Source organism: Lycorma delicatula, chromosome 10 (assembly GCF_047948215.1).
Source record: "Lycorma delicatula isolate Av1 chromosome 10, ASM4794821v1, whole genome shotgun sequence".
Classification (NCBI taxonomy): domain Eukaryota; kingdom Metazoa; phylum Arthropoda; class Insecta; order Hemiptera; family Fulgoridae; genus Lycorma; species Lycorma delicatula.
Window position 1 is genome coordinate 95,350,977 of NC_134464.1, and position 15,165 is coordinate 95,366,141.

General features: G+C 30.8%; 1 protein-coding gene across 5 annotated transcripts in view; it reads right to left on the minus strand.

Annotated features, from left to right (window-relative positions):
• The window catches only part of Dera (deoxyribose-phosphate aldolase), a 51,942-nt gene that overhangs the window by 6,673 nt on the left and 30,104 nt on the right, over nucleotides 1–15,165 (minus strand). For all 5 annotated transcript variants that reach the window (XM_075377961.1, XM_075377962.1, XM_075377963.1 and 2 more), the window contains 3 exons: nucleotides 9,276–9,472; nucleotides 7,680–7,851; nucleotides 3,377–3,667 (listed from right to left, as the gene is read on the minus strand). In XM_075377961.1, the coding sequence (XP_075234076.1) occupies nucleotides 3,377–3,667; nucleotides 7,680–7,851; nucleotides 9,276–9,472 (660 nt within the window). The remainder of the gene's footprint in view (nucleotides 1–3,376; nucleotides 3,668–7,679; nucleotides 7,852–9,275; nucleotides 9,473–15,165) is intronic.

Sequence of the window (15,165 nt, forward strand, 5' to 3'; positions counted from 1 at the left end):
GTGAACCACCCTGACCAATGGGCAAGCAAAGATTATGTTAAGTTAGTATAAGTTAATTTAGGCGACCTGCGAGCTGCATTATTATGTGTGATTAGAATTAAGCTAGATATAAGGTAGATTTAAGCGAGTTGCTTCCACCCAATCGACGTTGACTTGTAACGGGGGGTTAGAAGTCGCGCCCTGGGGGAAAAAAGCCCGGTCCACTGCGTAAAAGGAAGGAAAAGGTTAATCTAATAAAACATAAAATCTCAAAAGCAGTGGGTAGGGCATGGGGACGAAGCATGGCAATGTTTAGGGCCAGAGAAGCAGCCCTAGTGTGGAGAGGGTGCAGGTCCACCTGATATGTAAGAGGAAGGTGGGTCGGCGCTACTCGATGAAGCACTGGGGACCCTCAAGGTAACAAGATGGGTCGCAAGGGGTAATGGGGACATGTTACCCATTATAGGATAGGATGGTGAGTGTAGCCCTGCGGGGGAGGGGGTCATGGGCACGCCAGAAGAGGGATGTCTGTGGTCTCTGTCAATACCGTGTGGACCCTGTTGGGAGAAGCCCTAGTAGAAGGGCCAAGCTGGGGGGTGGTAGTCTGCTGCCACGGCATGCCTATGGGAACTGCGTTTGCTTAACGGCGGGGACCGTTACCATAAAGGTGCTTAAAAAGGAAAAAAAAAGGATGTACTGATTAGTCAAATATAATTCATTCTGAAAAATAATTTTTTTTTTATTCAGACATTGCCATTTTATATAATTAAGAAAGAAATATTCATTTACGGTATGAAATTTACTTGGAACAAATTGTACTGAGTTGATAGGTCAGAGAGATTGATGCAGCAAATTATAAAATTTAATAACCTTTGCTTTTTAAAGCAGGATATTTCATTTACAGCAAACATTTTGGAAATGCACATTTACCCACTATTTAAAATTATTTAAACATTTAAATAACTTTTGATCAATTTACACTTTTTTTTTGTCTTCAGTCACTTGACTGGTTTGATGCAGCTCTCAAAGATTCCCTGGCTAGTGCTAGTCGTTTCACTTCAGTATACCGCCTACATCCTACATTCGCTTCTGCTGATTTAAGAATTTCCTTTTTAACATTCTCCCATTCTTCTTCTACATTTTCTGCTTTATCTTTTTTACTCAGACCTCTTGTGATGTCCTCCTCAAAAATCTTTTTTACCTCCTCTTCATCAAGCTTCTCTAAATTCCACCTATTTATCGGACACCTTTTCTTCAGGTTTTTAAACCACAATCTACATTTCATTATCACTAAATTATGGTCGCTATCAATATCAGCTCCAGTGTAAGTTTTGCAGTCGAGTTGATTTCTAAATCTTTGCTGAACCATGATATAATCTATCTGATGCCTTGCAGTATCGTCTGGCTTTTTCCATGTGTATATTCCTCTATTATGATTCTTAAACTGTGTGTTGGCAATTACTAAATTGTACTTCGTGCAAAATTCTATAAATTGGTCCCCTCTTTCATTCCTTTGCCCAGCCGGTATTCACCCACTATATTTCCGTCCTTGCCTTTTCCAATACTTGCATTACAATCTCCAACTATTATTAAATTTTCATTTCCTTTTATGTGTTTAACTGCTTCGTCAATTTCTTTGTATACACACTCTACCTTATCGTCATCATGGGCGCTTGTAGGCATATAGACGTTAACAATTGTTGTCGGTTTAGGTTTCGATTTTATCCTTATTAGAATGATTCTATCGCTATGCATTTTGAAATACTCTACTCTCTTCCCTATCTTCTTGTTCATTACGAAACCTACTCCTGCCTGCCCATTATTTGAAGCTCAGTTAATTATTCTAAAATCACCTGACCAAAAGTCATTTCCCTCTTGTCACAGAACCTCGCTTATTCCTACTACATCTACATTTATCCAATCCATTTCCCTCTTTAAATTTTCTAACCTACCAACCTTTTTTAGACTTCTAACATTCCACGCTCCGACTCGTAGAATGTTATTTTTTAATTTTCTGGTGACTCCCTCCTTAATAACCCCCACCCAGAGATCTGAACGGGGGACTGTTTCACCTCTGGAATATTTTGCCAAGGAAGGCCTCCATCATTGCTATAGGAAAATGCAGAGAGCTACATTTTCTAGGAAAAAAAGCAGCTGCAGTTTTCCACTGCTTTCAGCTGCGCAGTACTTAGAGGACTGACTGGAGGACAACCTTAAATAACACAGTGAGAGGGGTAAGGTGAAAATATTTTGATATCTGAATATCTACATATGGAAAACTAGCAAATAAAATTTGATGATAAGGTGAAGACATCTTTCATCTCTATGTAAATGATATGCTAAATATTACAGGATTGAAATGAGCAAATAGGCACTTCACAATAAAAACTTTTAATTAAATAAAAAAGTGTTTTTGTGCGCAAAAGAAGGTCAACAGGTATTACAAATAACTGTTGCTGATGATTTATTTTTGTAAACATGTTTTAGGGAAAAGAAAGTGAATAAAATTTTATAAAAATTTTATATGAAACTTTTTTTAGTACTTTTGATTAAGGGTAATCTAGCTTACACGTTACATAAAGGATGTCCCCTTTAAAGGTGAGACCAAACTCTAGGAAGTGATTCTAATTAACATACTGAGGAAAAAATGTCTAGTGAACATAGGTCTGAAAATGCACATTTTTCTGATATGGTGGCCATCTTGTTTTTTTAATTATCGTGACTCACTTAAATTTTTTGATTAAAATTGCTAAAATTAGCAATTGATAATAAATCAGGATAATAAAAAAAAAAACAGGATTGCCGCCATATCGGTTTAGGCTTATTTTTTGCAATAATCGTGTTGTTTGTTGTCGGATTTTACAAATAAGGTGTAGTTTTGTTCACAAAAAAAATTTTCATAATTTTTATAATACAACACAATTCGATATATCTAATAATTCCTAAGATATTTCAGATTGAAAAATTGAAACGACCGTCATTTTGAAATTTGTCAACGAAGAGTGTCGTTTTTATCTTTCCTATTAAAAAATGTTAGTTTAAAATAAAGTATAAAATTTTATTATTTCTTGAAAAAAAAAATTTTCTTAAAAAACACAAAATGGTGGATAGACAGAAAAATATGTGTTTTCAGACCTATGTTCACTGGACATTTTTGCTTCAGTATGTTAAGTGAATCACTTTCAGTTTGGCCTCACCTTTAAAGGACAATCTGTATATACAAGTTCTAATAATTAAATAATATGCAATACGTATGCTATCTTCTTTATTAAACTTCAACAAACTAACTAATAATAATAGATTCACTTAAAACATATGTAACATATGTATGCACATATAAGCATGCACATGCTCAAAATAAAAGAATATACATCAATAAAAGAAATAAATTACAAACCAGTGGATGTTTTAATAAAATCAGAGCCAGCCATCATGGCAATCATTGAAGCTTTATAGATATTATTCAAAGAACCGCATTCACCAGTAGCTAATATAGTTTTCATACATGCTTTACCACAAGCAATTTTCATTTGTATTATTTCATCATATAATTCAGACCATCTATTAGAAATTACAAGATTTCTATTGATAACAACATCAATTTCTTTTGCACCATTTGCAACACTAAGTTCAATTTCCTTTAATCTAGTATCTAATGGATACTGACCGCTAGGAAAACCAGTTGCAACTGAAATAAAATAAAAAAAATTATTTTTAACCAAATAAATTAGACATTAAAAGAATTTTAAATTACCATTAAACATTTTTAAAGCTTAAAAAGTATAAGAAAGTTTGAGTATAAAATATTAAAATTGCTTAAATGTAAACCACACTACTTTTCTACATATTATAACACACTAAACCTGAAAGTGGCAACTGTCAATTTTTCAATGAATATAATGGTGCAGTTAAAAATGCATCTGCTAAAAAATTAAAACTGCTTATTTATAAAATATTTTTGCGTCCAGATGTTCTGAGAGCAGTAAATGTTATTTATTGTCTTTAGTTTACAATGAATATGCTTTTATAAAAAAGCATGAACTGAATTTTACGCATTATAATGATGTTTTGAAAAAATGAATTTAATAGTGACAATGATAAAAACTAATCTCAATATTTTGTTTAGAGGAATTTTTGTTTCACATCATACAGCTTCTCTTTTTTTAATACTTTTATTCATAAAAAAATGGAATGATTTGTTAAGTGACATAGCATAAAAATTTGGATTTTTTAACGTTACTGAAAATTACAATGATTTGACTTGCTAACTGAATATTATTTTTTAATATATTTCAGGTTATTTACAATTGTAAGATGTGTGTTCTTGTGACTGTAAAGAAGCCAAAAAAACTTACTTTAGCAAATTAGGTTAAGCATAAAATAGAAAAAAAAATGAAAAATTAAGATTCTACCACAAAACCATCTTCAGACTATATACATTTAATTCATGAAATTACATTAAAATTTTCAGCCAACTAACCATTCTATAAAATGTAATGGTAATTTTATATTTATTTCCATGATATAACTTTTCATTTGAGTTGAACAAAATTTTGTTAAACATATTTTTAATTTTAATATTCTAATTTGCTCTATTCTAACAGGCATAATACTTCAATCACATAATTATGAAATGTAATACACAGTCATAGTCAAATGAAGCAAATATGGCATTAAAAATACATTTTACTTTATTGACAACAAAAGTTTACATTTTTTTCCCAAGTAGTCACCACTTACACAGCTATACGTTTTTCCCAATGGTGAACCAGTTCTCATTCAATCTATAAAGAGTTTATAATCTGTGGTGAAATGAATAGCCTTAAAATCTCTTTTTTAATTGCAGAAGGAGTGAAAATCACACAGCACCAAATCTGGTGAGTATGTAGGGTATAGAATAAGTTCAATCATAATTTTACAAGAGCTGGTGGGGGTTGTTTTTGGTGTCTTTCAACATTTCTTCTTTTACAGTTGAACCAAGCAACACCAGAGTTCAGAGAAGGCAGCATTTGGATAAGGTGGGTGGGCTGCTACTTAGAAGAATATAACATGCAATTGGAAACACTGAATACCCTACAAGAACACACATACACGAACAATAATAATTCAAAATCCAAAATCAAACTGAAGAAACTCACCTACATTTCCATAGACAATGTAAACTCAATCATACAGACTGGTAAACTAAAAATAATAATTGACTTAATGAACCAACACAAAATTCTCATCAAGGGACTGCAGGAAATAAGAAACACCGACCAGGATACAGGCTCTACAAAGGAATACCAGGGAAGAGAGTTATGAAAAGTGTCCCACGGTTTGGAACAGGCTTTTTGGTCAACCTCAAAATAATAAACTCTATACAAGAATTCAAGTCACAATCCCCAAGAATCTCAGCAATTACCCTAAAAGTATCTAATAAAATCTACAGCACAATAAATGCCCATGCCCAAGCTCCCACTAATTATAAAAATAACATATCTCCTAAAAACTGTAAAGAAACAGAAAAGTTCTGAAACCTACTTGACCAGACCATAAAAATAACACCCCCAAAAATAATGTTAAAATAACTAATAGCAGACTTCCACTCAACTAAGCAGATAAAGAAGATATTGTGATATCATTGGAAAAAGGCCTATCTAAACGAGAACAACAACAGTCAATCTCTGCAGAAGCCACAACCTAATCTCAAAAACTCAAAACCTGGATACACCCTGACTAGACGAAAGGAGAATGACAAATCATATCTTTATGGACAAACAATATTACAAAAAGATCTACAACGTAAAAGTCTCAGAGGAATAGACACAGTCTCAGATCACTATGTTGTCAAAAATTAAAATTAAACTCACTTACCAATGGAAGAACAAAACCAAGTCTCTAAAACTAAAAGAAAAATAGACCCTACCCAACTAATCAAGAATAAAAAATTACCAAAAAGCAACAAAAAAAATAAAAAATAATTATGGATAAACTCTAAGACCTAGTCAATAACCTTAAATCGTAGAAGTATCAACATTGAATGCGATTAAACAGTTGAGAAGATATTAAGCATGACTATACACCAATCCCAAAAAGCAGAAACTCAAATGAATCACCAAAACTCCTAAACTTCGATACCAGCATTCCAATAACAAAACAAGTGGAAAACATCAACCCTCCCGCAATAAAAGAAGTTTACCAAGCACTGGCTGAAAAGAAGAATTACAAAGCGGCAGAAGAAGATCAGAGCTTTGTACAGATCTGGAAACATGCAACAAGACCAGCAAAAATCACCCTTCATGGACAGCTTGTCAACATGTGCATCAAAGAAAAACTATCAGAAAACTGGATGACAGCCTTCATCCACCCATTACACAAAAAAGCAGACCAGATCATCCTAACAACTACAAGGAATCTCACTCCTAGAAACAACATACAAAATTCTTTTAATAATGATCCTCAACAGGACCAGTTTACAACTATTAATATTTCCTCAGTAAAACATGCCAAGGTGATATAGCTGCTTTTTATCAATAAACTTTGAAGCGAGTACTAGCAATATGTCTCTAAAATTAAAACAATGTGCAATGATCAATTATAAACCAGCAAAAATATTACTAACAGTGAAATATATTTACAGCACTTTTGGTGAAGAAACAATTGCCCAAAGATCTGTGAATTATTGAATAAAACTTTTTTTTTTTAAAAACAACCTCAGTCAAATAACAAATGAGTATCATAGCAAACAATCAATTTTTATGATAAGTCAGGACTGCTTCATAAAACAAAAACCACAAAAAGATATCTCACAATAAGACACACTAAAGATAAGTTAGGTTATAAGTATTTAATAGAACACAAAGAACAAGAACATGTTTGCCACATTAACAGTCTGGTAATTTTAATGGATGGACCAGTCCAGAAAATTGTAAGACCAAGTAGGTTTGAAATTATTCTTAATTTAAAAATGTACTACAGGTCTTATGTTAAACAATTTTAGGAAATAAAATTTGTTATAATATTCTCAATTATTTTTATCTCTTATTAAGTAAATTCCAACATGTAAGTGCTGATTTTTTTCCACAATTGAAAGCAACAATGGAAAATGATTTAATGGCAGTAACTGAGGTTATGTTTCTTTGTTAATTGAAACTGTTACGTGCTGGTTTATAATTGTTGTTGTGAAACTTATTGTTATTTAAGTAAATTATTTAAAATATTTTTATTTTGTATTTAAAGTAATTTACCTGTTAAAAGCCTTCTTAAAAATATTACTTGGAAATAAATTAATCTAAATTTGTCTAGATCTATTCAATAAACATATTTTAAGAAAAGAAAACAATTAAGAGTGGTAATATTTACTGCATGGAAAATTTTTTATAATAATAAACTGCCAATTAAATGAAAAAAGTAAAGACCCTCATTTTTTGAAATATCTCTGTCTGAATAGGTTAATTCGGTAACTGAAATATTTCTGCTTCGTGGGTGTGGTAATACAAGAAAAAGCAATAAGTTTTTTAACAACTCTTAAATGTAGCACAAGTAAGAGGGGATGAGATAAATAATTTAGATCATTCAATTAGTAGAAAATTTCCAGATTTACTCTTTTTTTGGAGAATTTTTAATTTCATAATATACCCAGATTAGGTAGGCCTATCCAGATTAGGTTAGGTAGGTCTGAGAAAAAAATTAACACTTCATTATCATGGCATAGTTACCTGATGCTACTGGAATTTCATCAGTCATTCGAAATTTAATCATATTATTAACTGCACATATTACTCTAGCAGGATAAACACAAACAGCTGCTGTAGTTATCTTTCTGATGTTTTCAAATAAATTGCCTTCTTCAAAACATTTAATAAGGTGTTCTGATATGGGATGAGCAGCCTTAAATGACAAACAGAAAAGGTTATTTAACAAAAATATGACACTAAAAGGATCAGAATTATAAAAGAATAAAAGATCTTTTTTAAATAAACCAAAGTTAACTAGTAGTTAAGCTAATACGTTAACTTACAATATTATACTAAAATAAAAATCTACTTAGCCCTTTTATACACGAACAAGTATATTACATGCATTCTTTTCTATGATGAACACATTTGGTTTTGATGAGTAACTTAATGCTCTAAACATAATTAAATATATAAAAAAAAAAACTTTGAAAGTTGAATGACTAGTTGGAAAGCGATGAGAAAATATGCAAGAATGAAATATCAAAATCAACATCTTGCTCACAAAAGGACTTCAAGTTTATCACAAATGCTTTAATTGTTAAAACTACACACAAAAATATGATGTACATTCGTGTATGCTTTATTAAAAATTCTAAATCTGTACTTGAAATATTAATTTCTAAAATAAAACCCACAAAAGTGACAGACAGATAAAGAATTTCTGGACCTTAGTTTACACCACAGGTTTTTCTTAAATTGTTGTGAGCAACATGGTACTAAAAAAAATTAAGGTTTTCTATATTGTTAAAGTGCCCTGTTAACATTATATTTCATACACATTTGAACATCAGAATTTTTATTTTCCTGGCTATAGAGACATGCTGCTAAAGCAATAATGGAAAATTATATAGGCTGGTAAGAAAAATTAAAAATTCGTCTTAAAAAAGATGAAGTTTTAGCCTTAGAGATTTAAAAAAAATATATTAATAAACTGTAAATAATCTGCAAAAAATGAGTTTATTCCAATGCTCCAAGTCAGATGGGTGTCTGTGCATAAGTACATAACTTATGTATAAGTCTTATGTACATAAGTGTTTTGGCTGAATTAAAATCTCAAATCTTTACTGGGGCACTTTAGCAAAAAGGTTTTTCTTACAAAAGTTTACATTTCTTTTATTAAAAATTTACAAAAATCTAATTTTTTGATAGCCCTTACTCTTTCTTGAAATCTGCATATTATTTCCTCACAGATAATATACTGACAGAATATACTATACATTACTTCCCTAGTGTTACTTTTTTTTTGTTACAAATTTTTTTGTATCAGAATTTAGGTTTTTACTTAATATATCATATGTATTCATTTTGGTGAGTGAACTAAGTAACAAAACCATTTTTTTTTCTCACTTTCCCTAGTAATCCTAGCAAAGAATTTCGTTTTTCCAGATGACATCATAGCAGTTTTGGGAGGGATTTGTGTAATATATTGGGGTGACTTCAAACATCTTACTCATATAAATATTTTACAGACTATTAGTTATAATTGGGGTATGAACATGCACAGCAGGCATATGCACATGCGTGTGCACACACACACCCACACAAAACAAGCAATATCACATTTCAGAAATTTACCTTGTAACAAAGTCTATGAACATTTGTCATTGTATCATCTCCATTTAGTGTTGTTAAATCAATACATGTTACAGCCTTTAATAACCATGCGATTTCATAATTAGTCACAAAATGATTACCTACTATATATTCCAGTTTTTTTACTTTTCTATTAATAGCTGAATCATCTATTTCCACTGATTCAGTCCAAGACAAATCTAAAAAAGAAACGATGAATAATACTATAATACTGTCCTAAAATAATGACATTAGATATGTACACAAATTTGCATTGCTTGATTTCTAATCTACACATAGGATTACAATATTATCACTAAAAATAACAATAGCACAAGATTGAATTCATGGAAAAGTTACAGAATAAAATTGTACTCTATACAGCAGACAATGAGTTCTGTTATAGGTATAAGCATAAAATTTGAAGTTTACAAATTTTATTTACTTGCTTAGGTGACAAGGTATTTTCAAAATGTTATAGAACTTCCATACAAATTTAATTCAGCGTGTGAAAGTTTGGCAGTTTGAAAAAATGTGATTTTAAAACATGAATAGAACCGTGGACTTACTGGAAATTACTCTGTAAAAACTCAAGTCGTGTCAGTTTCACCTCCACATCAATGTGGATCAAAGTCATGTTTTATTCTTTTATGGGTGCAGAACTTTAAAGCTACAATTCAGCTTTACAAAGTAAGATAATGGGAAGATCAGGATACTAGAAAATGTTGAACATGTTAGGTGGGCAGTGGAAAATACCCCTTACCTCTCCACACTTTAATATTTCCTGTTGCTTGAACTTTTGAAAGCAAACTGCTTGGAATCGAGTTTAGTACCAGCAAGATGTGGCAACTGCCCACACAGCTATCATTCCAATATATTATTTGAAACAGAAATTTCCCTGAGTGCCTATTCTCTCACTGTGGAAATATTGCTCAGCTGTTCATTTTCTAGACCTCAGCTTATGCGATTTTTCCCTGTCTAGGTTTCTTAAATCTACAGTGTAAGTGAATGAACCCCTTAATTTGGCTGAACTTGAAAGAGATCGTAAGACAGGAAATTGCTGCTACAGATTGCGAGAGCTTCAGTGAAAGGCTTGAAAGTGTAAAAGAGAAACTTTTGTGTAAAAGAGAAATGGCAAATATACCACATTGTACAGGAAAAATCACATTGTCAAATATGTTCAGCAATTTGTTCTATCTGTCCAAAAACTGTCAGATTTTTATGATGCACTCTATATGAGGAATAGTGTATTCAAACTGACTTATTGAAAAAATCTTGATGTAAATACATCAACTTTAATGTGCAAGTCATCTGTCAGAAGTAAAGGCTAAATACTAATAAAAATGGTAATAAATTTATTGTTTTCTGATAAGAAAACAATCCAGAATAACTTGATGAAATTGCTTCAACAGATCCATTATGGTCATTTTTTCAAGAATCTATTGTTCTTTTACATGATGAAAATAATTAGGCTGGTTACAAAGTTTATGATTTCATTTTATCAAAATTTTTTTAATTTAAGATTAGATTTCTCTACATATATTGTCTTAATATTACTAAAATTCATTACAGCAATGAAGGAAGAAAAGCAAAGGTCTAACATTGAAATCATGATTTCATTAACAGTCATATAAATATGTTCATAATGAAGAGTGGAATGGAAAGCCTACTGTTGGAATGGATGATTGACAAGTGAATGTATATGTCCAAGAAAATCAATGTTTCATATTTAACTTTTATACATGGAATTCCCAGTTATTTCATAATGTAGAGAACACTAAAAACCAGTAATAAAAACTATATGCAAGGAGCCTGAAAATGTTTACTGGTGCAGAAAAAGAATTAAGAACGATATTTTTAGATTGCATTTTTGTGATGCTATGAGAGAGGAGACAAATTTTTTTCCCATACTATGATGGTGAATTTTCTATGATTTTGAAATCAAACAAAATATTCATATATTTTTTAAGCAAGACCATTTCAGCATAACAAATTCAAAACATTTAATCCTAATCCAAATAGCTAAGAAAATCAAGGCAAATTTTTTCAGGCTATAACATTGTTTAATGTTTTTGAGTTTGAATTTATAAGAAGGTCATACAGAAAGTAGAGTGCCTACCCATAATGCTTAAAGAGGTGACATTCACAAACAACTCTATGGGAGTTATTTCCCTGTTATATTAGCTTAGTTTGATCAAAGTTTAGTAAATGAAAATATATTATACATATATATTACATTCTTCTGAATATTTAATGTGAGAAAAAATAGAAAATTTCACAAAATATGAAATTATAGGTATGATGCAGTTATTAAATGCAAGAAAGGTTCACTTGTAAATTAAAGTATAAAACGATCCTGGTACATTAAATATGATGTTACAATTTTTAGCAATCACAATTAGACACAGAGTGTAATTTTAATATTTACTTAAACTGTAAATAAAATGTTAAAAAAAAAGTGTTTTAAAATGAATATCAGGGTTTTAAAGCTACATAAATATTTCTTAAGTTTCATGTACACCGATTAAGTAGCAAAGATGGTGTGAGAGAAAGCATTCTGTGTTTTGCAGTTTGAAAATTACAAAAAGTGTGAATTTGTATTTACTGTTTAACATGAATTCCATTTGAAGTTCTGTTGTGATTCCCGAGTGACAAACACAATATGAACCACAGAACTTTATTTGACAAGATGGTGCACTTCTAACTGGCATAATGCTGTACGTAATTGGTAGAGTGAAATTCTGCCAGACCACTGGATTGGTTGCCAGGGACCAGATGATGGGGCTTGTTTGCTGTGGCCTCCACGTTTGCTTGATTTGACCCCGTGCAAATTTTTTCTTTGGAGGTTTATAAAGGATCAATTGTATGTTCCACCATTAAAAGCTGACCTATCCGACTTGATACACAGGATTGTGTGCCATGTGATGAATAGACCTCACAGGAAAAACTGTTTTAATTGCTCTTTCATTTCATGTATAATTTATCAATATTAGTAAAAATTAATAAATATTACATAACTTTAAAACCCCGATATTCATTTTGAAACGTACAGTATTTTGTAACTTGTTGAATTCTTATTTTACAACCAAAAAATATTCTCTTGAGCAATTTATTGTGAATTAAATATATCTGTGGGTAATAGAAACCTAGATAACCAGTCTATCAATCGCACCTTAAATGTATAATTTATTACTTGGAATGATGTAAGTTTTCAAAATTTACAGTCTTGTCGTTTCAGGTTTTGCAGAATAGCTAAATTTTCACTGTTAGAATAAGAAACAGAGGTATGCATATTCAGGTGGTTATTTGAATATTGTGATTTAGTAAGCTCGTTTTTATCATATAAATAAAAATGAGGTTACCAATATACTTTTTGGCTCAGATATCTAAAATCTGTTTCCTTGGAACAATGATTAGATGGTTGACTGTCTATAATCGACAGAGTAAGCTCAACCGCAATTCAACTACTCTATACTGTTTTATTCTGGCTGGCACCCTACTACAGCTTTCCGATGAATGATAATGAAAATTTTTTGTGGTATGTAAGAAAATACCATGCCCTTGTCTGGGACTTGAACTCAGAGCCTCCTGATGAAATTTTTCAATTTATTTACTAAAAACATTTTTCAAACATATTGGGTAATTTGAGACATTTACCACTTCCCATACCAAAATAATGCTGTCATGCACATTCAATATGGATAAAAAAAAAATAAAAAAAATCAATATATAAATCTAGATCTCTATTTCTTGATTGATCGCCAGTTGGTTAAATGCCTAATCAAACACATCTTAAAAATATTTAATTTCCTTTAAAAAAAAAAAACCATTTAAAAATATTTTCATTTTATGTATTCTATTTCCCAGTAAGCTTAAACTACTTGTTTGCAAAAAATGCAGGGATAAAAACTCTAGACAGCAATAGATTTCAACTGATGACTGGTTTCAATTCATAATTGAGCACCACACCAAAATGTTACTGTAAAATCAGATCTATTTGCTGCAGTGTACTGCACCTAATAATTTTTTTAGATTTGGTGGAATCTAAAGATATACATTTTGCATATTGATCACTATTTTAACGTCTAGATTTTATTATTTAAAAATGTCTGATTTGTTAGATGTTAAAATATTGAATATATTTTTTAAAATTGAAATTTGATGTTTTGAGTGAATTTACATTTATATTTTTGAGTTAAGATATAAAGGCTGAGCAGCAAAATTTTAGACATAATTGATTCATCAATCTCATTGATGTTATTATTACTGAAAAAAAAGTAAAATAACTTTCTATATCTGTTGTATACTATCACATTTTACACAAAAAATTTATTTCACTGAAAATTTTGTCTTGGGTTAAAAAATAACATAACATAAGATATAATCTAATAGAACATTCTAAAATTGAATAATGTTTTCTTAAAATCTTAGTTTACTGCATCTAACCATAATCTTTTCTTTTTTTTTACGACGCATATGGTATGCCTGATTGGGATTCAAACCGGTGACCTCTGGATGGAAGGATGCTATCACCCACCATGGAGATTGGCAATTTGCTTCAGATTTACAGAAAAAATGTTTATTACTGGATTATGGTAGCAAATTCATCCTAGAGTGTTGGGTATTGGCATTTCATTTATTATCGGTTAATATATTTAATTTTTCATTTTAATTAGCTTATTGTGAAAAAAATGCCTAATTTGTTGAGTCCTGGACAGATATGGCATTTTTCACACACTGCAAAAAGTTCATTTCCTTCATCATCCATCAGAAAGATGCTACAGGGTGCAAGCCAGAATAAAACTGAATACATAGAAGTTAATTGTTGTTGTGCTTTCTCTTAGGAACACATTTTATCAATTTACTTAGATAAGTGAAAAGACATTCTAATTTCTTATATTACATAACATAGTCAGCAGGAACAAGTAATTATTACTATATTGATTTTGTGTGATACTTTGCTATATAATTTCATTGAATTTTGTTCAAATAATTCATTTTTAAAAGATACTGTAAAATAAATGTTGTTCCCACAATTTTATTAAGATACAAAAGCCTTGCCTGAGTAGCCCAGTGACATTACTTACATCTTAAATTGCTGAAAAATATTTAAGTAATTTGTTGTATTATATAAATTTTTTATATTAAAATTACAGTCTGATAAAAGTAGTAAGTTATTTCTGTAATGATCTGACAGAAAAGGTAATATCACAGTATGATTAGATTTAAATGGGGAGGGATTATGTAGTAAAAGAATGTTTTGTCATATGTACCAGATAAGAATTATTTAATTATTGTAATTCTGTTTATATGCGACCAAAATGTTCTTTCTTAACCTTCTGCATGATCCTCATAACAGCAAAATATACTAAGGCCTACTGTTGTATATGTTTTGATTACCAGCTAAAGTTTAATTATGGTGATCAATATCACAGCACATTAAGATGATGCAATTTTATATCCATGTTAATCTCATTCCGTTATATTCACCTGTCTGTAAAAGTCAGTTTAACAGAAGTGCAATTATGAATATAACAGTATCATTCGACAGGATGGTAAAACAACTATACACCTGTATAAACACAATTATACATAGAGGAATTTTATATTTCATGCACTACAATTAATGCTTTCTGCAAATACTGATAATCCTGCGTTGAGTGCAGTTTGCTTCTGTGAGTCAGTCAGGCTGGTGAACTTCAGGTGAGAAGGGGTGCCTGGTTCTTTGTTGTTCATATGAATTCATCAATACTGAATGATCGAAACTGTGGATTTTCTGTGTGCGCTCAGAATGGTGTTATTTTTAGCAACAGCAAATATTTTTCATTGAATATGTCTTTTGTGAGCACAGTTGAATACACGCAGACAGTAAAAGACTAGTTTTCTATTAGAT